This window comes from Sinocyclocheilus anshuiensis, unplaced genomic scaffold (assembly GCF_001515605.1).
Source record: "Sinocyclocheilus anshuiensis isolate Anshui unplaced genomic scaffold, SAMN03320099.WGS_v1.1 scaffold80, whole genome shotgun sequence".
Lineage (NCBI taxonomy): Eukaryota > Metazoa > Chordata > Actinopteri > Cypriniformes > Cyprinidae > Sinocyclocheilus > Sinocyclocheilus anshuiensis.
The window spans coordinates 2,199,445-2,221,293 of NW_015554102.1; the positions used below are offsets into that span (position 1 = coordinate 2,199,445).

Here is a 21,849-nt window from a genome sequence, read left to right on the forward strand (position 1 = left end):
CGTAAAAAGACAGTATAAGTCATTATAATCCGTAATTATGTCCCCACTGGATGCAACAAATGCCTCGTTTATAATAGGTTTTAATATTTTTGTCTCGTCGCTGGACAGGGCATCACAGCATGGTAAGGGGCATAACATTTCCATCACACGCTTGAGGTATTCGGCCAATCACAACGCACTGGATAGCTGGCCAATCAGAGCACACCTCGCTTTTCAGAATGATGAGTTTGTAAAAATTGACGTGTTTCAGAAAGGTGGGGCATAGAGGAGCAACAATAATGTACAGTATGTGGAAAATAATGTGTTTTTTGAACCTTAAACCGCATAAACACATTTCATAACACCAAATACACAAAACAATGTTCTTTTTAGCAACATCATATGACCCCTTTAAACATCACTAAGATGCTTAGCACTTCAGACTGAACATATACAAAGAGCAATATGAGAACTCCAAACCTGTTTTTTTCAGGGTTGAATATTTTGACAGATAACTGTTAATCTAGCATGTCAAATAATTTACTAACAATTCCACCACAAGAATAAGAAAATGACTGTTTATTTAAGTTAGAATTATTCTAAATACACAAGCATATAAAGTTAACAAACAGCATACATAGCTTATACATAGTAAAATACATAAACTGATTTTTATTTTTTTAATGGTAATTACACTACCATTTAAAAGTTTGGGGTCGCAAAGATTTTTTTCATGTTTTTGAAAGAAGTCTCTTATGTTTGCCAATTGCATTTTTTGATGACAAATACAGTAAAATTGTTAATAACTGTTTCCACCCCCCCAAAATAATTCCAATTAATTTATTAATGTTATGCAAAGCTGACTTCTCATCAACCATTACTCCAGTCTTCAGTGTCATATAATCCTTCAGAAATCATTCTAATATGTTGATTTGATGCTAAAAAAACATATTATTCATGTTTAAAAAAAGTTGTGCAGCTTAATATTTTGTAGAAACCATGATACATATTTTTTAAGAGTCTTTGAAGAATAGAAATTTCAAAACAACAGCTTTTATTTGATAGAAATCTTTTGTAACATTTTAAATGTCTTTACTGACACTTTTGATCAATTAAATACTGACCCCAAGCTTTTGAACAGTATTGTATATTGCTAAAATGGGAACTTTCCAAGAATCTGATTATATTGTGAAGAATGAGTTTATATTCATGTGTAATATTCATTATGTACCCGGAACGCTACAGTGTAACAATCTGGAATAACCTGTTTCTTAGATGTTTCACAGCTAAGTGGAAAAAAAAAAAAAAAAGATTTACAGTTTACTTGTCTTACACAATAACATTCTATGGCAGATCCATTTTCAGATATTTCACATTCAAAAGAGTCTCTGTTTATTATTTAAACAAACAAACAAAAACTAAATTATTCATCAAAACACCTCCTTAACTTATTCTTCCCCATGATGAAATACATAATAAATAACAATCCAGCTCTGCGTTCTGTATCACATTTGGTGTTTGGATTTACAAATGTGTTCCCTGCATAACCTGTAAAAGTAGAAAGGCAAGAAATGAGGTTTATTCATGCATGTTTGTTTCGAAATACTGTCTGGGCCACCAACACTCAACACATGTCTAATTAAGATTAGGAAACCTCTGATATGCGTGTATGTGTATATGACATAACAATGTACTGTACCTCCTTACTGTTTCCTTGTTGACAGTAAAGAACAGCATCATGTACCGATGAGAAGAGAATCGATTTAGTTACTTTCTCGTTGAAGAAATCGCCCTTCTCCATACTCTCTACAACACCTCCTGAAAGATTGAGAGATTACAAATAATGATGTCAAACAGGTCCGTCTTGACTGCACGCTCAAATGGGATTCCAGATGTCATCATTCTAGACAACAAAAGGAACATGTGACATGGAAGAATACACTCTTAAAAATAAAGGTTATTTTTTGGCATCGATGGTTCCATGAAGAATCTTTAACATTCATGCAACCTTTCCATTACATTACAAAAAAAAAGTTTTTTTAGATCATTAAAATGTTTTTCACATGAAGAAATAAAGGTTCTTTTAAGAACTGTTCATAGAGAGATTCTTTAGGGAACCCAGAATGGTTCTTCTATACTAGAATCACTGCAAAAACACCCTTTTGAAACTACTGGTTTGTATTGGTCACTTACTCTGGCAGTCACATAAGTACACCTGTACACCAGCCTCTCCATAATCTTTATAGATCTGCCATTAAACAAAGGGTTTAACAAGGTTAAAACATGGTACATATTTAATAAGTCACTAATGTACAGTACGGATTGCGTCTCACATTGCGTAGAGTCTTCACGCCAACTGTATCCAGGAAGTTGACAGGGCTCAGGTCAAGAATGATTGCCCGTGGCAGCGGGGTGTCAGTGTCAGGGTCAGGCCCCGCCTCCACAGCAGCCACATCCTTTGGTTCTTTGACTGATAACTTATGCACATCCCCATTTGCCTCTGCTTCTTCCCCACTTTCATCTGTGTCTGAAAATTGTGGTTCCTCCCCCTGGTTAAAAGCAGAGACCGCTGACTCAGTCAGAAAACACAAACACTTATTTTCTCACTTATTTCCATGCATACACACAGTGTCTTCAAAAGCAAACCTTAGCAGCTTTAACAGCTTCTTTAGCTCTTTTCTTGGCCTCTTTCTTTGCTTTCTTTGCAGCTTTCTTTTCTTTTCTGAGTCTCTTTGCTTCCAGTTTTTTCTTGTGTGAGAGAAGTTTAGCCACGTCTACCCCAGTCTGCACACAAACGTTTATTTTTACTGCATGAATGTCCTGACCTGTGCACGTGCTGTATGGGCTAATCACACAGTGAATGTTTATGTTAGAGCTATGTTTGGGATAATTGCCTGTTGTGAGTAGTGTCTTGTAATTGCTCTTTATGTAATTGTGTGTGAATGGATATGCTTGAGAGTATATGTGTGTATGGTGTTTGTGTGTGTCTACCTTCTCATAGAGTGCATCAATATACATTTCAGCGTTGGCAAAGTACAATGTTGCAGATGATCGGAAAATCATTATACCAGGAGTCTCCTTCACCTGTAAGTGTGTAAAAAATACAGAGACATTATACTCAAAATAACAGAAAATAATAAACAAAAAAAAAAAACTTTTATGATGAAATCAAGATTTTCTAAATACTTTTTCAAAATAATTGCACAAATTTTGTAAAGCAATATTTGCAATTACAGTTTTCTCAACGCTCAAATTATCAAAGTTATTCACAATTGCAAAAACAAATGAACCAAATTAAATGTAATGTGTTTTGAGGCTCTAGAACACAAATCCTGAAAATAATTACCAGACTTCAAACTTATCAGAAGAAAGTTGTGAATAGTTGTTTATTAACTGAATGTTCATCATTTAAGTCATTTTTATACATCTTGAACATGGTCATTACTAAAAACATTTTGTTAAAGGTCAAAGACTGTGTTGTGGCCAATTACATTTTTCAACGAAATCTAAAAAAGGCCTAGTTTCAGTACACTAGTTTCAATAGCACTATAACAAACTACTACTTTTTGCCTGATCACCTGTACACATATACTTTATAAATATAATTTATAACTGATCTCGCTTACAGCACAATTACACACTCAGTAAATGAAACTACAACACCACTCATTCAATGCACCCTGGAACTGTAAAGCAAATAGTAACCAACACAATAACACCAAAACAATTAAAACACACATTGTGCCTTTGCAAAGCTACATGACACTGATTCACCAGATTATCTAAGAAAAGTTTGCATGAAGGCGTTTCTGGAAAAATACTGTAATTCAGGTTTTTAACCATGATAGACAGGCTGTTTCAACAGAAATTTAAAGATGCATTATGCCTTTCAGTCCAACTTACTCATTTGATTTGGTCAATTGTGTAAAACCTCTGATGTGCGAAATATAACTACACCAACAAAACTAGAGAATCAGTTGAATACAGTGAACATAGTTGCATAAATTGCTATAATGGTGGTCATGGTCACCTGATTGTAGTCCTCTACTGGTTTGTAAATGTCAGTGCCAGGAACCTGGCCAAGAATAGAGTATTTTGGTCTGTTGTAAAGAGAAAAAACAGGTAGAGAAGAAGAAAGGAGTCAACACACAGAGGGACAGATGGTGAATTCTTATATGCAAACTGTTTATGATGCTGTCAAGAACAGAATTTCAGCCGCTAAGCCAATGGTACATATGGCCAAGCTCAGATCTGACGTTCATCAGCAGTGTAAAGTAAAACAGGAGACCACATGCAGAACCAGTTTTATATTCTCATTTAAGTATGTAAACGGTGCACATGTATGTGGTTATAATTTAGGGCTCAAGACTATGGAAAAATGGTGCATGTGCCACAGTTTAATATGCATTTGTGGATTATTTAGCCTTGTGTATGTGGTTTCTGTTACTCACAGCTGAGTTCTGAAGACGACAGTGAGGATGGAGAAGGCAATAGATGCAGCAAGTCCCATATCAGGATTAAACAACACTGTCAAGATCAAAGTCATCACCCACACCACCTAAACACACAAACAATAGAGTGTGAATAACAGCTAAACGGTGTATTCAGATCTTTCCTTTTTACCTTTTTTTCTGTGTCACTCTATTCACTCCCCTCATTCTCAGTCATATTTTGTTTATGTATAGGTCTATTTTTAATGTGTTGCATAAGCTTTGCTTTCTCATGAAACCCCCGCATTCTTGTTCTCTCTCACCATATCCACTTTGTTGGTCCTCCACAGAGAGCAGATGTCTCCAAACTGCTTCATCATGCCTTGCAGGTTTACATAGATTATAGCAGCCAGCACAGCCTAAAGAAACCAGCACACACATGTACAATATGTCTATATATATATCCTTATAAATGGACACATTATCATATTCATTAATTAAAGGGATAGTTCACCAAAAATTAAAATTTTGTCATCATTTACTCACCCTCATATCGTTTCAAACCTATCTTATTTTTCTTTCTTATGTTGAACATAAAAGAAGATATTTTGAAGAATGCTGGTAATCAAACAGTTGATGGTCCCCATTGACCTCCATAGTATTATTTCCCTACTATGGAAGTCAATGGGGACCAACAACTGTTTGGTTTATCAAAATTCTTCAAAATCTCTTCTTTTGTGTTCAACATAAGAAAGAAACGTATACAGATTTGGAACGACATGAGGGTGAGATAATTATGACAAAATTTTCATTTTTGGGTGAACTACTCTAAGCACAGATATGTTTGAATATTAATGCCAGGCCCACACAAGGGCTGATTCAAGGTGCTAACCTTTGGCAGCTCCTCAAATAGTTCGCCAATCTTTAACAAGATCACCAGAATTACAACAGCAGAAATCGCTCCAGCTACCTGAGAGAATGACAGAGACAGGTTTCAGTGTGAACTTTCACACAAAAAAACAGCCATCTAAAGAACTCACCATCCATCTCTCCAGAACTAGCTAGTCAAAGATATATGAAGTTATGTATGTCAGATTGTAGTTTGCTGAAGTTCTCACCTGTGACTTTCCCCCTGTGCTGACCTGCACCATGCTGCGAGACATAGAGCAGCTGATAGCAAAACAATTGAATAAGCCTCCAATGGAGTTAGACAGACCCAGCGCTATGAGCTCCTGATCCAGAGAACAGACAATAGGAGAAAAACACAAGATGTTCAAACAAAAATGTTTTTCTAAACTTTTGGCATTCAAACTTTTTTGATATAGATCAATGACTTTCAGCAAAAAAACACAAACTGCCAGTTTTTCAAATGTGCCTCGATGGAAAAATGACAGGCTTAAATGTATAAACTAAAATTCCAAGAAAATATTGTAAACCTTTTACCATATTTTAAGTGCAGATTTGCTATGCAGTTTGTTTTATGTTGACACTAAATTTGACATTAAAAGTTAAAAATATATTATATTAGCCATTACTCCAGTCTTCTATGTCACATGATCCTTTAGAAATCATTCTAACATGGTACATTTGTGCTGCTTAATATTTTTGTGGAAACTATGTTTTTTTTCAGGATTCTTTGATGAATATAAAGAATGCCATTCATTTGAAATTCTTTTTGTAACAGTGTAACAATAGCCCCTTTCACATATACAGTCTTTACAGGTAAATTACCGCTAAATTACCGTTAAGAGACCATGTGTGAACAGGACCTTTTCAAAAATATGAAGTTGTAACATTACCAGTGAATTACGAGTATCTCTGTATGAATGCAGAACAAGATTAACGGTACAAGCACATATAAGTTCAGGACACGCTGACATAAGATGTCTACTCTGGGCCAATCAGAACATTCTGATGCAGATGACGCATTTACTCTGCACTGTTTATGGAAGTCAAAGAATAGTCTAAATATGTCTAATACAATGTCTCTGGGCCAAAAGCAGCTGCATAAATGTGAACGTTTGACACAAAAATTAACGCATCAACAAAAACATTGACCACGTATACCTCTCCATGTTTACAAACACAACACAGGGAGGCGCAGCCATTTAAAGGTCATTTCTGGTTAATGATGTCACAGAACTTACCGGTATTTTGAAACTGATGTGTGAATGGTGCTTTACCAGTAAGAAGACGAAACGCTGTTGCATGTTTACTGGTATTACTGTGTGAAAGGGGCTAGAGCTGTCACTGTTGATCAATTTAATGTGTGAATATAAATTTGTGTGTATATAAATATACATACACATTTAATAAAAATAATCTTTTACAGGCATTTAAAGTCTATTACCTGGTTACTGTCGACCTTGTAGGCATATTTGAGGGCGAAAATTCTACCCAGTGAGATAGCAATACCATAACCAACAACAGCCAGTGCAAAAGCATCACCGACCATTGAACCCAACAGTGAGACAGCGGGCGCCACAGGAGCCTGCAGACTAAAATGTGAAGAAGAGATGAGTATTTGAGCTTGAAGATGTACTAAGATGCTGCGGTTGTATTTTATAGCTGTAACCATTTTATACAATACTATGTTGAACAGTTGTATTTGCGTTGCATAGTTGTGTGTTGGACTCACCCTGATGGGATTTCTCCAACCACTTCAACACGATATTCAGTCTTCAAATCCATCTGCCACGACACCACAGTAGCAATAATAATCTATACACACAAACAAGATGTTATATTTATGTTATGTTATATTACCTCAGAAAGAGCAAGCAAAACTGATGACATTTTTGATAAATAAAAAAAAAAAAAAACATTTTATTGTAAATAAATATGAATATAAATAAGTCTATGTCCACAGTTAGCTAAGTAAACGTGTATGTGCATGTGTGTGTTTCACTGTATGATGTAACTCACAGTGATCAGCTCAACAGGAATCGGAATAGGGATTTTGTGCGCCGCCAAGGCACTAAGTTCCTTTGCAGCAACCAGACCTATGATGGTTACAATGCTAACTACCAGAGTACCAATATTAGTCTGTCCAAGCAATGCACAAACCTCTATGACTGTCTGGAGAGAGAAAGAAAAATAAATAAATAAATAAATAGAGAAAACAGCATTAAAACATATGTAGCTTGCTGAGTGCAAATCATAACCCCAACCGCTAGGGGCCACTAAACACAAATTACACATAGATGTGTTTATTTGTCTTTTGCATACCAGTTATGGAGAGTCCTTAATTAAGTGTTTGGGACTGTGTGTGTGTTCATACTCACATATATAAGAGACAAAGGTCCACTATACCGCTGTGGATTGATGCCAAAGGAATATTTGAGCTGGGAGACGATAACGTGAATGGCGGCCGCTGTTGTATAAGCTCTCACCAATGGCTCTGAGAGATACGTTACCACAAAACCAAACCGAACCAAGCCGAGGAGCAACTACACACACAGACACCACACAAACACTTAGTCACATACACAACTTCAAAACTACATAGCCTACACTTACAAATGAGACTACCTGGAAAATGCCAGATAAGAAAGTCACAGTGGCCGCGATCTTGACCCTCTCTGCATCACGGCTGACAATGTCCAAGGTGGTGCTGTTGGTATCATTGCCTGGTATCACGAAGTCTGAGTCTGGAGCCAAGCGCTCTGTCACGCTACCAATCATAACGCTCATAACTGCATATGTACCTGTAGACAGAGAGATTAGAAAATAAGACTATTTTTGCTACAGTATGTTTGTAGGGGCCAAATGTCTAGGTGGATTTAATTTGATAGTTTACTCAAATATTATTTTCTCACTCATCCTGTAACAACAAGATGAGTTGTGAGACAAGGTTGTCAATCACTCAACACAGCTTTATACAAGCATCATAACAGTATACAACTATACTGATCTATATTTCAAGTCATAAAACAGCTTCATTTGCAAAAAGACTGAAATGTATGTCATTATTTGCCCATAATGTTCACTCAACAGCTCTCAAATCAAATATGGCTCCTAAAGCACTGGTTTGAAGCATTGAAATGTCATTAAACTTGTATCATAAGTGCCATATTTGATTCATATGGAAAGTCCACTGATCTGTCATCATTTACTCATCCACATGTCATTCCAAATCTGTATGCATTTCGTTCTTATATAGCTCAAGAGTCATGAGACTATTTTGATGGTGCTTTTGAACATGAGCACTTTTTGAGCATGAACGGCTGTTGCATAGAAAAGTTTAATGTGAATAAATTTTTTTGTGTTCCATTGAAACAGCATATAGGTTTAGAATGAAATGAAGGTGAGTAAATGATGACAGCATTTTCATTATGCAGTGAACTATGCCTTTAGGAAAAACAGAAATCAAAGGGAGGTGTGTGTACTTACCCACAGATATGTGTTTAGATGTTCCAAATATGAAGTAGATGAGAATGGGGTAGAAGGAGGAATACAGACCAAAAACAGGAGGGACCGCAGCTAGCAAAGCATATGCCATACCTAGACACACAAAACACACTGCATGTTACATGTGTGTGTTTGTTTGTGTTTATGTTTAGTCTTAAGCAAAAAATGTGCTTTGGTAATACAGGTGTGCATGTGCTTGTGTTGGACCTTGCGGCAGGTGCATGATTCCCACACTGATTCCTGATATTAGATCTCCAATAGCGTTTTCTCGAAATGGGTATCGTGGCAGCCAAGCCAGGAGAGGAACAAATGATAGGAAACAGCTCTTAAACCTTGGGCCTGTACACCTGATGAACAAAGAAAAAGAGAAAATTATGAAACACAGTGAAGAACAAGATAACTGCCTTAATAATTAATGCTACATTTTGTTAAAGCCTGAGACTCACGCTAGAGACCTACACCACCTTATCTCAGCCTGATTAGATAGAAAACATGTTCATTCGGCAAAACCATGTGCTTTTGTATGAGTGAATTGTGAACAGTAGATATTTGAAATCACGTCTCTGCTATAAGGTGTCGGTTTTGATCCAGTGAAAGAGATACATCTTCATCTGAGAATACGGAGACTTGTATATGAAATTGCAATTATGTCATGTAATTATGGCTGTTTGTATTTTTAACATAGTATTAGGTAATACTGATACATTCCTTTGGTGAAATTTGGGATGTCCTCAATTGGAGTACCATTTTATTTAACCGAAAAATACCAAAAATGCTTCTGTTTAGACTTAGGGTCAGTCTGTCATTATGGTCAGCTTTATAAAATAGAGGTTTATAGTATGTCTTCAGTAAACGTGTGAGAGAAAAGAGTTTATTAAATATTAATTTGGCCTCTCCCCAACACCTGCCCAGAGAACAAAGTCTCTTCTAATAACATTTATGGTTCAATTCACTGGTGTGGCGGTACAAGAACATTTCAGCAATACTGAGTTGGTGCAGATATAATTGTGATTCTGTTAAATTCTGTTGTTTGTGTTGACCAGAGTGTTAATAAGTATTTTCCATACATGTTTCTATGTTGTTATTTGTACATATTTTATTTTAGAGTCTTATTTATTTTACTACATATTTTATTTTACAATATCACCAAACCAAATTGGTCTGTAACATGAAATATATTAAGAATCTAGGAGATTTCATATGCACAGACCTGCATTACAATGTTTTGAAGACACTTTATATTTGAGCATTTTTTTTACTATTTCAAACATCCATCTAATCTAAAAGTAGAATAATTATGAAAATTTTGATTTAATGCAGAACAAATCAACAAGCAAGTAAATAAAAAAGCAAAAAACAGAGGTAAAAGCTGACACAAGTCATTGCCATAAGAAAATTCTGACCACGGTGTCAGTTTTTATTTTAACATTCAATAGCCAAGGGTTCTCAAAGTCTACATTCAAAGGTCCAAATCTGAATTTTCATCAGTGTCAAAGGTCCGGACCGGAACAATTGGTTATTACAAAAGTTGTTTTTAATAAACATACATAACATGCATAACAAATAAACATACATTTTTTGAAAAAATAAAGCGCAAAAGTGGCAAAACAATTAATTTAAGTGTCAGCAATAGAGGTCGACCGATAAGGATTTTTCTCTGGCCGATGTCGATATTTAGAAATCAGGGCAGGCGATGGCCGATATATGATGCTGATTTTTTGGCCAATATGATGCTGATTCCCCCCCCCACCCCCTTATCTCATAAAAGCGAGTTTGAGTAAATAATTATTGCAGGGCACAAGATGGTAATAGTAGTAGTAGCCTAATTCATAGTAATAATACATGGCTCAAAGCACCTTCTCAAAACAGTTCTGAAGCATGCTTTTTGTTTATGTTTGCTGACAGAACACGGTGTTACCCACAGACTTGCAAATGCAAATTGATTCTCTGCCAGCAGGAGGCGCTGTTGGAGCGGAGATATAGCGGTTTCCCCGGTAACAGCTGTAATCAAATACAAAACGCTAGGAAATACGAAATGGAGGCGGGTCCGGACTGAATTCCCTCCGGGTCCAGATCCGGACCAGAGTCCGGAGAAGCACTGCAATAGCCAATAGACAAGCATCTGTTGCCGCCACAGTCTATGGTTGCCTCACATCACCTTAAATTCAGATAAATGCACACAGTTGCTCCAAATCATTAAATCAAAATGGAAAGTTCTTGTATTCCTTTTCCAATCTTTCTAGAAGTGTCACTTCTGAAGCTCAGTAGTGAGGGATTGTTTGAGGTTTGCAGGTTCATCGTTCAGGCAGGGAGGCCATTAAAGGTCACAGCTCTGTAACATCTATGCCTGTGTTCTGTAAATAGATGTATAATTGAATCAGAACAGAAAAGGCTATTGAATTGCAGTGAACTCAACACCACACAAACACAAAGCAAAAATAGCACACACACACACACACACACACACACCTGTAGCCCCTGGTAGTGCAGGATTGCATGATGAACTGAAGGAAAAAATGAAGAAAGAGACAGAAAATCTGGAACAAAACCATGATTCTTCATCTGAGATAGTAAACCATCTAGAGACAAACACACAAAAAAATACAGTAAGTACATTAATACCAGTTCTTGAGGATGAACTATCTCTTTAAATGTCACGTTACATATTTATATAAAACGCCCCAGATCATGACACTATATTTGAGACTGTGGCTGTATGTGTGAGACGCGTAACCTGGACATGAAGCACAGAAAAACAAGGTCTGCGTGTTCTCAAAATCCTGAAGCACCTGTGACACAGAGAGATTGGTAAGACACGCAAGTTTGCATTTAAACATGATCACGGTGACAAGCAGAATTTAAACTGAGACTTATTGGTTTTGGAGTTAATGAGAGCCAGTAACAGGTCATCTATTTCTGTTCATCCCTGGTAAAATATCAACACCTCTACGTGTGGGTACATGTGTTACGTGTGCTCTGTGCCACTAACTGATTTGAATGAGCCTATGGCCACTGAGTCCATGAAAGTGACTCCACTGAGCTCCAGAATAACGCAGTGCTGTGCACACTGAGCCCCCTGCTGGTCTGGAGGTCGTACTTCAGGATTCTCATTAATGTCATTACTAACTGTCTGCATATACAAAAAGAATAATTAAATTTTACTCAATGAATGGAAAGCAGGGAAATGTAATATAGGTTGTACCTGTTTGAGTGATGTGAAGGTCTGGACTGCATTGGCATAGTAAAGTGGATTACAACAGGAAAACACAGTCACTCCAGGGATATGGTGTGCCTGAACCAACAAATTCAGGGATTTATATTTATATTATATATGTACTAGGAACACATCTACTATCTATGTAATATTAATAAATAATACAATTATCTATAAAATATATAATAATTACATATATGTTCATATGTTAATAAATTAATTAAGTTTTGCCATCACAGGAATAAATTACATTTCAAAATATACTAAAATAGAAAACAGTTATTTTAAATGATCATATTTCACTATAGCTGTATTTTTGATCAAATAAATGCAGCCTTGGTGAACATGAGACTTTGGTTAAGCTACTGCTTAAGATGATTAACCACATTTCAAAACATAGCTTAGGCTGGTTTCTAGCTGCATTGTGTGTAAATCTTACCTTTGAGTATTTCTCCAGATCCCTGTAACAGTCTGTGCCAGCAATATGCCCAAGAACAGCAGATCTGGGCCTGAGAAATGTAGAAAGAGGAAGAATAAGAGTTAGTATGAGAAAGTTGAAAAATTGAAAGAGAAATAGAGAGAGAGAGACGCTGTAGATAAATATTAGACAATGCAGATGACTCACTGCTGTGTCCTGAAGACGATGGTAAACAGAGAGAAAACAATTGCAATGCAAAGCCCCAGGTCCAGATTAAACACCAAAGCACTGAACAGCGTCACTACCCACACTACCTGCAGTCTCAGTGGGAAACACACACAGGAAACACACTGGATGAGAGGCCTACCTGGAACTGGATTTTGGATCAATTGTGTAAGGATGAAATTGCCCCTTACCAGGTCCAAGCGGTCTGTATTCCAAAGTTTAGGCACATTTTTGACTTGTGCAAAAACCCCTTGCAGATTCACTAAAATAATGACAGCCAAAACTGTCTGAAACACACAAATGCACTTTATAAAACCACCTTATTGTGCTATATCCATATAAAATATACTTTGTTATTGAAGATGGTATAGGGACCTTTGGTAACTGCTGAAAAAGGGGGCCAAACTTTAACAAGATCAAAAGAATTATCAGTGCAGACACCAGAGAAGAAACCTGGGAGAAAGAGAGAGGTCATGTTCATACAGTAAAAACTGCAGTGCTTCCACACCGAAACATACATTATTTTGAAAAATAACTTTCTTTTGTGCATGTGGTTTACATTTTATCACCTTGCTTTATCACTTTTATGATAAGAATGACAAAGATATTAATGACCTGTGCCTTAATAATAGAGTCACATGTGGCATGTTCTTACAGCACAATTCAGTTTCAACCATAACTTAGTTGTTTTATTTGAAATAATTAATACAAATTGTTTTATATCTATCTCTCATAGGCTGTTTTGAATTTCAGTATATACATGTACTTTAAATGTATTGTACATGAAAATATTTTAGTTAAATGTCTTTGCTTCTTGTGGCCACTGCCTGAATAACAGTGTAACTATTTTCTGAGAAAACATTCACTGTAATCCACTCGTGTTATGCATGTACCACATGTTATGCATGTACATGTAACTGTAACATGAGCTTGTTTTATTAACAAAAAAATAGCAGGTGTTCACACTTGAGTTTGTCCGCCTGTACTCTCCTGTACTGCGCTGCGAGACATGGATCCGCTTACTGGAAAGCACTGGAACATCCCGCCTATGGAGTTACACAGACCCATAGCCAACAGCTCCTACAGGGAAGACAGGCCATTTATGTTCAGATTAGTGCTGTCAAACGGATAATCGCATCCAAAATAGACGTTTTTGTTTACATAATATGTGTGTGTGTACTGTATTTAGTATGTACAGTGGGTACGGAAAGTATTCAGACCCCCTTAAATTTTTCACTCTTTGTTATATTGCAGCCATTTGCTAAAATCATTTAAGTTAATTTTTTTTCCTCATTAATGTACACACAGCACCCCATATTGACAGAAAAACAATATATTTATATATAATATAAGAATATAAATATATAAATGTATACACATATTAATATTTTCAAAATATATACTGTATGTGTGTATTTATATATGCATAATAAATACACACAGTACACACACATATATATCATGTAAACAAAAATGTTTATTTTAGATGCGATTAATCGCAATGAATTGTTTGACAGCACCAGATCAGATGAAGGGAATGCTGCAAAATGGGTATTTATTGAGAACATATTGTTAAAAGTTACAGAAATTGCTTCTTACCTGGTTGCTGTGAAAGGGGTACCCATGTTTATGAGCAAACATCATGCCCAATGACGCTTGGAAACCATAGCCCACCACTGCCAACGCAAGAGCTGTCAATAACAGCTCCTGAGAGACAGAAAATGATGGAAGGGAGGGAGGTGAGAGACTTAGAGGTAAACAAAGAAAGAATTCGTTTTAGCACCTAAATACTTCCTGCTAATTGGTTTTGTATAGAAAATCCAACACTCTGCTGACCCGGTTGGTATGGGTCCAACAATCTGTATTCCATACTGACCGGACAGATCAAACTGCACTGACGACACAGTGGCAAAGATAATCTACGAACATGAAGAATTTATTACTGTTGCACAGAAATATCTTTAAAATACTGAAACCATGCTTTATAAGTCAGCTAACGCAACAGGCAAAACTAAACTAAATTACATTTTTAAACTACAAAATAAAAATAAAAATTGCTTAAAGAAATTAAATAAAAACATACACAAATAAAACAATAAATACCACAAATGGTAGTTTTTGACCTGCCTGTATTAAATGTAATGCATTACACACTAGACTGAGAAATTTAAACACATAAATAAAAGCTAAATAAAAAAATAAAAACCCTTTGCGCACCAGTACCAACTCCCATGGAATGGGAAATCGAGAGCTCCACCGTGAATTCACCATCTTTCCACCAACAAGTATCACCAGGGAGACAAGGGACACTACCAGTGTCGCCAGTAACACTCTGCTGATTCCAGTCACAATGTTTGAAAACATCTGGTGGACACAGATATGTACATTTAACATCTGAGATGAACACAGAGATAAAACACACAGTGCTCATTCTCACCCAGAACACAGCAAAGACGCCTCTGTGTCTGACTATGGAGATGCCCATCAGTAAAGGCAGCTGGTGAACAGTCACATGGACAGCAGCTGCCATAGTGTATCCTCTGACCAACGGCTGAGACAACCACCGACACACCCCTCCACAACGCAGCACATACAGCACAATCTATAGGGAGAGAGATTTATACACAAACACACACACACACACACACACACACACACCAATACAGGATTAATACAGCTTCTGTGTGTTTTACCTGTATCAGTCCACACAGAATGGTCAACTGAGCTGCAAAGGCAACTCTAGCACTTTCAGCCTCAATCTCATGACTCTCTGCTCCGCCGCCTGCCAACACAACATCACCAGCCACCGTACCGACCATGATGGAAAGGACAGAAAAAGTACCTGTGGGTCAGAAAGATATTCAGTCAATCAGATTGAACTGAACGTCAAATCAAATAAGGACAAATCCATTATCATATTAAATAATGTTTAATATTCTTTTTCTCAGATTTTTAAGTTTTTTGTATTATATCTTTTTATTGTATATTTTATTTTATTTTATTATATATGTTATACTTCATTTTATTGTAATGATTTCTTTCATTTATTATTTTATATATATTTCATTTTATTATTTATTATATATTTTATACTTTATTTTATCTTAGATTTATTTTATGTAATTGTAGATTTAAATTTATAATTTATTATATACTTCAGTTTATTTTATAATTTATTTCATTTTAATGATTTATTTCATTTTATATGTATTTCATTTTATGATATATTTTATACTTTATTTTATTTTAGATTTACTGTAATTGTATATATTATGCATTTTAGACTTCATTTTGTATTATATTTTATTATATAAAACAAAATGAAGCATTACATAAATTATATATTTTTTCTATACACATACATACATAGTTAAATATATTTTATACTTCATTTTATTTATATCTTAATTTATTACATTTTTACTTGTTTTACATTTTATTTTAATATGTTTACAGTTTGTTATTTCATATATTTTTATTGTATATATTGTAGACTCGGTTATTTCGTTATTTTATTTAATCTTTTTTATTATTTTATATTTAATTACTTTATTTATTGTTATTATATAATTTATTTTCACTCAAACAACAGTTCATCTGATTTTTTTTTTCATTATTTACAAAAACCCATACATTAATATTTTTCTTGCAAAGTGGAATCGTGTATGTGTGTACAGAATGTATATATACCTGCTGAGAGAGTTTGTTTGTGTACTTACCCACAGAGATGTGTCTGGATGTTCCAAACATGAAGTAGATGAGAACAGGGTAGAAGGAAGAATACAGACCAAACACTGGAGGAACTGCAGCCAACAAAGCATTAGCCATCCCTATGGGAAGCAAAAAGTCAGAAAATGAGTAATTTGTGTGCAGAAGAGTGTGAGCAGTTCTGTACAATAGAATTAGTCATTACATCCACTTTATCTGTCTGGTTTGAATCACAGTGCATTGTGAAGGAAATTATCAGCTGCCAGCTGATAATACAGATCTGTAGGTGTCTAAGATGAGAAACAGGATAATGAAAATCATAACCGACCCCTCACATCACAGACACTTCAAGTGTCTACACTCTCAGAGAACCCTAAAACTCTATTTCGATAGATGTTGACACCTGCATCAACATACATTTTTATATTTTAGAATACAGTTGTCATATAACAGTCTGTAGCTCAAATAACACAGAAGAGGGTGTGCAAGTCTTAAACCTTGTGGCAGATGCATGATTCCCACACTGATTCCTGATATCAAATCTCCAATAGCGTTTTTCCCGAGCGAGTATTGTGGCAGCCATGACAAGAGAGGTGCAATAGACAGGAAGCAGCTCTTCAGTCTTGGACCTGAACACCTGAAGCAGAGAAATATGGGGGTCGGCATGTATATTTAGCATGGAGCGTGTTTATTTTACGATCACAATTATGCTTCTTAAATAAGCTCCCACACTCACCAGCGCTCCTCCTTCAGCTTTGCCCAAATTGTCCGATGCGCCTTCCACCTGCGCTGTCCCAGGATATCTAGCTGTGCTTCATTCAAACCATAAACGGGATTGGGATTGAAATTCTCACACTCTGAACATCTTTGATTGTCCATCTGTAAAAAAGGAGAAAATGCGGCTTAAACAGGAACAAGTGTATGAAATGATTATGTTTCCCAAATGTGAGGTTGTTGTGACTTGGCTTTGAACTCGGAGCAAACCTTATATTATCTTCTCACAGTAGCTAAACCAATTAAACTGGACATTTATAATTGGCTAGAGACAAGAGTCGTTATTCACTTTTCCTCCTACAGGCTACTAAAGGGTTATTTATTGTCTCAGATATTCACCAACAACATTTATCGTTGGATCAGAGAAGGAAGTCTGTCATCGTTTTCGCTCTGATCAAAGGTTAGAAGACTTAATCTACCACTCCTGAGTACAGAGATCATATTACACAACATCACGAGTGACGGCTTGTACTGAACAGACCTGTGTCTATTTTTACTGTAGCACTTTAATAATGTTCACCAGATAATGATTATGCAACTTTCTTGTAGGAGGCAAGGCTGTTTTATCCAATGAGAAGATGAGCTGCTTTAAAACAAATAATACTAGAAACTGACTTTTCTGTCAACTGTTTCTGAAACTTACCCCAAATAGTACAAGCTGAAGCTATAGAAGACATACATCAGTCTATATGCAATGTTTTATTTATATATTTATCTGTACATGAATAGAACTCAACACAAGCAGATGGCAAAACACCACAATGTGTTTTCCACTATTTTTGAAGCCACAAATAAATATAAAGGACATAAATTGTCTAACACACAGTAGTACACAGGTTAAAAAGTATACCAATTACAGCATTTGGTAGGAATGCACTAAATAAAGCATGTAAAACATCTGATCAAAACTAAAGGATTCAGTTTCATAAGTGTGAAAAGACATCAGCAGCCAACACTGATAACATCAAAGCTCATCTGCGCCGGTCAGCCCTCTCTGATAGGAGCACACGTGAGGACAGGTGACTGCACAGGTGCGTGTGCAATTAAACTGGAAATAAGTTTATCTTATCATCAATTAGTTATCTTACCTTGTGTAGAGAATTCACCAAAATCTGTTTTGTGCGTCCAGAGGAAACCACTTTATTATCCCTGTGCACATGACATAAATAGCTCAACAAAACCGCAGGCCACCTGTGGGACGTTTCTCAGCTGAATTTCTCTCCTTAAATATTTTCATTGCTTTCTGTTGTTTAAAGGTCAGATTTAAAATGTTACATCATATATAATTCATCACAAATGCTGCCTCCTTCCTACATAATACACACCATGGTTATTCTCTCCAACTCTATGTTCCTTTGGTTTATATAAGTGTCGACAGTGCTTAAGATCAGAAGGCAAAAAAGGTTGTACATTATCACACCCACACACACTCTAAATATACATTTAACAGCCTTAAAAAAAGTAACAAAAACAACAAACACAAGTTGGGGAATTTCCATTACTTCATTGGTCAGTATATATAGAAAGATTTTATAACAATGTAAAATGTACATTATATTTATGTTTTTACATTTTACATAATTACAGAAATGTGTGCAATTTGTAAAAAAAAAAAAAAAAAAAGTTTCACGGTTTGCACAAAAATATTAAGCAGAACAACTGTTTTCAACATTTATAATAAATGCTTCTTGAGCACCAAATCAGCATATTACAATGATTTCTGAAGGAACATGTGACACTGAAGACTGGAGTAATGATGCTGAAAAATCAGCTTTGCAATCACAGAAAAAAAGTAAATTTTAAAATATATTAAAATCTCTCTCTCTATACATATAGTATCTATCTATCCATCCATCCATCCATCCATCCATCCATCTATCCATCCATCGACAATCTGATGTACATGTGCTTACATTGTTTTTCCACATGATGAATTTCTGCCCTGGATGTGAACTCTCAGTACCATGTTTTTCCTCAGTACTGAAACTGCCTCAGCAACACAGTGAGATCTCTGAGGCGCTCCGCTCTGCTCCGTGCAGACTGGTGAACCGGCAGCTCAAAAAACGAAAACGTGAAGCTACGAGAAAAGCTAAGATTTGTGACTTGCCTCAGAGGGGGCAAACGGGGAGGTCTAGAGGGGTGTCTTGGTGGGAGCGGCTTGCGTTTTACCCTGGCACTCTGACTATTGTCAGGTTCAGTGTTTGTGATTTGAGGAGGGGGTGGTGGGGGCGGAGGATCTGGTGCTGTGATTGGCTTCGAGTGGACAAGAGGAAGGGGTGAAACTGGAGGGGGAAAACTGGTAAAGGACGACTCGGAGTGGGAGGAGCCTTCCCAGGGTGTAATACTGTCAGGGGCCACAGATGAGATGGGAGGATGGCCGCGTTTCCTCGTTTCGGCCTGAGGAGTGGATAGAGAGGGCCTCGCTAAAAACAGAAGAGATGAAAAATATAATAATCAGACCTGTTTCTGCTATTGATTAAAAAAAACTTTATTTCTCATTAAAATTAAAGTTATTTTTTTGTAATTTTGACTACATATCTAAACTGTGTCTATTTCTCGTAATTGCAATGCGACTTTATATTTTATTACTGTGACTTTATTTCCATAACTGCAACTTTATATCTCATAATTGCAACGATTAGATAAAGGTACAATATAGTGATTCTATATCTTGTATTTGCAAATATTTCTCACAATTGCAACTTTCTTGGATTTGTGACTTTATAAACATAATCAGTTTCCTGTTTTGTTGTAGGAACCAGGATCTCATAAATTTCTAAATCCCCCTGTAATTAACTTTATCTCACACACATGTTCAGTTCCCATTATCCTCTCGCCTATCAAGTCACATTACAAAGACGAATGTTTGGACAATAGCAGTTAATTAATTTAGCACCTCCTAAATTTCTATTGTCTATTGATGAGCTCAGGTAACATTGTGTAGACAGGAGGAACAAAGATCAATGTAAACACACAGTTTATATATCACACATCACATTACTTCACATATAATGAGCCCTTAAGTCTGGTTTATGAAAACATCTGATTTCAAGTTAAATCAGCTAATATCTGACAACAACCTCTCATACAACAATGCACTATGGATTCCATATAGACTATAAAAGTACCTGCAGATTTATTTCTTGATGAACGAATCAGAGGGAGCCTATCCTTCGATATCACTGCATTGTCCTGTATAGTGAAACCACACACATAATTATGACTGTTTAAACAATACATTCTATACTTTTCTGCATATTCACTTGTGTATTCAATCCATTTATTGTAATTTTTGCGGAACAGCCATACCTTATTTTCAGCCTCCTTTTTCTTTTGTTTTTGAGGCATCTTAGGGTTCTTCTTTTCAGATTCATCCTCTTTAAGGGCTTCCCGGAATCGTGACATTTTTTTCCCCAAGATCAGGACACATACGCTGTGACTCATTTCAAACAAAAGACAACATTAGCCTCACAACACACAAATTCACACTTTTACTATTGCAGAAATGTTTTTTTATACTCACATTCATTTTTCATCCTCTTCTTTTTCACATTTTGTCTCCTCTTTACATCACATAATAAGATTTTAAAAAGAATATATTCTCATTCCTTTCACATTCTGCAAACCTTAATGGGGCTTATCTGTCTCTGTTAATATCTGTCTCTCCTTCACGTGCTCTTCCCTTCCTCTCTCGCTTTCATTCGTTCAGCTGTGGATTAAAGGGGTTGGCCATCGAGCCACTATAATGATGAACAAAAGGGAACTGGAGAAGGGGGTGAAATATTTATACTTAGTTGCACAGCCAAAGCCCCCCAACACACTGTGTACCCTCTCTCTCTCACTCACCCGCATACACCTGCTGGACTGTAGCCCAGGAAAACATTGATACATTATACGTTCATGACTCTATCTCAAACCTTGAGCTACTCACACACATGCACGCATAAACGGCTGCAACAAAATTATATTTGGTACCATTTAAAAGTTTGGACACACCTCCTCATTCTATACGATTAATATTTTTCACATTATAGAATAATAGTAAAGACATTAAAATAAAAACTAACACAAATTGAACTGTGCATCTTGTGCCAAATATAAAATAAATTCTCTCTCTTTCTCTCTCTCTCTCTATATATATACATACAGTATTGAAGTTTACATCTATCCTGGGCACTTCACTATTTGACCCAACTAATTTATTTTATGATTTTCATACATTTTTTTGTTTTGTAAAGAAATGTATAAATACAGGTGCATCTCAATAAATTAGAATGTCGTGGAAAAGTTCATTTATTTCAGTAATTCAACTCAAATTGTGAAACTCGTGTATTAAATAAATTCAATGCACACAGACTGAAGTAGTTTAAGTCTTTGGTTCTTTTAATTGTGATGATTTTGGTCCACGACATTCTAATTTATTGAGATGCACCTGTACTGTAGATATATTTTATATTTGATATATAATTTAGATCATTTTTAGCATTTCAAGCACAAGCCTCAGTGTTACTTTAGTATTATTTACTATTATCATATTTATTAATATTTCAAATTGGCTTTTATTATGATATTATTTAAATTACAATTTATTTTTAGTAATTAAAAAAAGTAAATAAACTTTTGATTGGTTCTGTAGATCTGTATTGACTTTCATTGTTAAGCCTTACTGACAATAAAAATGTCCTCACAAG

General features: G+C 35.8%; 3 protein-coding genes across 3 annotated transcripts; all 3 read right to left on the reverse strand.

Annotated features, from left to right (window-relative positions):
- Nucleotides 1-1,352: 1,352 nt before the first annotated feature.
- On the reverse strand, nucleotides 1,353-9,080 carry slc26a6.2 (solute carrier family 26 member 6, tandem duplicate 2). Its single transcript, XM_016461930.1, has 18 exons — nucleotides 9,027-9,080; nucleotides 8,802-8,912; nucleotides 7,941-8,116; nucleotides 7,694-7,858; nucleotides 7,335-7,487; nucleotides 7,048-7,130; nucleotides 6,760-6,907; nucleotides 5,528-5,641; nucleotides 5,302-5,379; nucleotides 4,733-4,828; nucleotides 4,431-4,537; nucleotides 4,010-4,079; nucleotides 2,971-3,063; nucleotides 2,626-2,763; nucleotides 2,313-2,528; nucleotides 2,173-2,227; nucleotides 1,679-1,797; nucleotides 1,353-1,527 (listed from the first exon to the last, which is right to left on the reverse strand). Exons 1-18 carry the CDS (start codon nucleotides 9,040-9,042, stop codon nucleotides 1,504-1,506), a joined length of 1,962 nt encoding a protein of 653 aa, XP_016317416.1. The 5' UTR covers nucleotides 9,043-9,080; the 3' UTR covers nucleotides 1,353-1,503.
- A 1,687-nt stretch (nucleotides 9,081-10,767) lies between these two features.
- On the reverse strand, nucleotides 10,768-19,128 carry slc26a6.1 (solute carrier family 26 member 6, tandem duplicate 1). Its single transcript, XM_016461934.1, has 19 exons — nucleotides 19,072-19,128; nucleotides 17,121-17,263; nucleotides 16,882-17,021; nucleotides 16,396-16,506; nucleotides 15,370-15,518; nucleotides 15,114-15,278; nucleotides 14,894-15,040; nucleotides 14,513-14,595; nucleotides 14,276-14,423; nucleotides 13,643-13,756; nucleotides 13,052-13,129; nucleotides 12,868-12,963; nucleotides 12,659-12,765; nucleotides 12,473-12,542; nucleotides 12,022-12,111; nucleotides 11,809-11,949; nucleotides 11,554-11,608; nucleotides 11,289-11,398; nucleotides 10,768-11,173 (listed from the first exon to the last, which is right to left on the reverse strand). Exons 1-19 carry the CDS (start codon nucleotides 19,084-19,086, stop codon nucleotides 11,144-11,146), a joined length of 1,992 nt encoding a protein of 663 aa, XP_016317420.1. The 5' UTR covers nucleotides 19,087-19,128; the 3' UTR covers nucleotides 10,768-11,143.
- Nucleotides 19,098-21,099, reverse strand: LOC107669623 (proline-rich receptor-like protein kinase PERK2). Its single transcript, XM_016461933.1, has 3 exons — nucleotides 20,468-21,099; nucleotides 20,287-20,350; nucleotides 19,098-19,581 (listed from the first exon to the last, which is right to left on the reverse strand). Exons 1-3 carry the CDS (start codon nucleotides 20,600-20,602, stop codon nucleotides 19,133-19,135), a joined length of 648 nt encoding a protein of 215 aa, XP_016317419.1. The 5' UTR covers nucleotides 20,603-21,099; the 3' UTR covers nucleotides 19,098-19,132.
- Nucleotides 21,100-21,849: the final 750 nt, after the last annotated feature.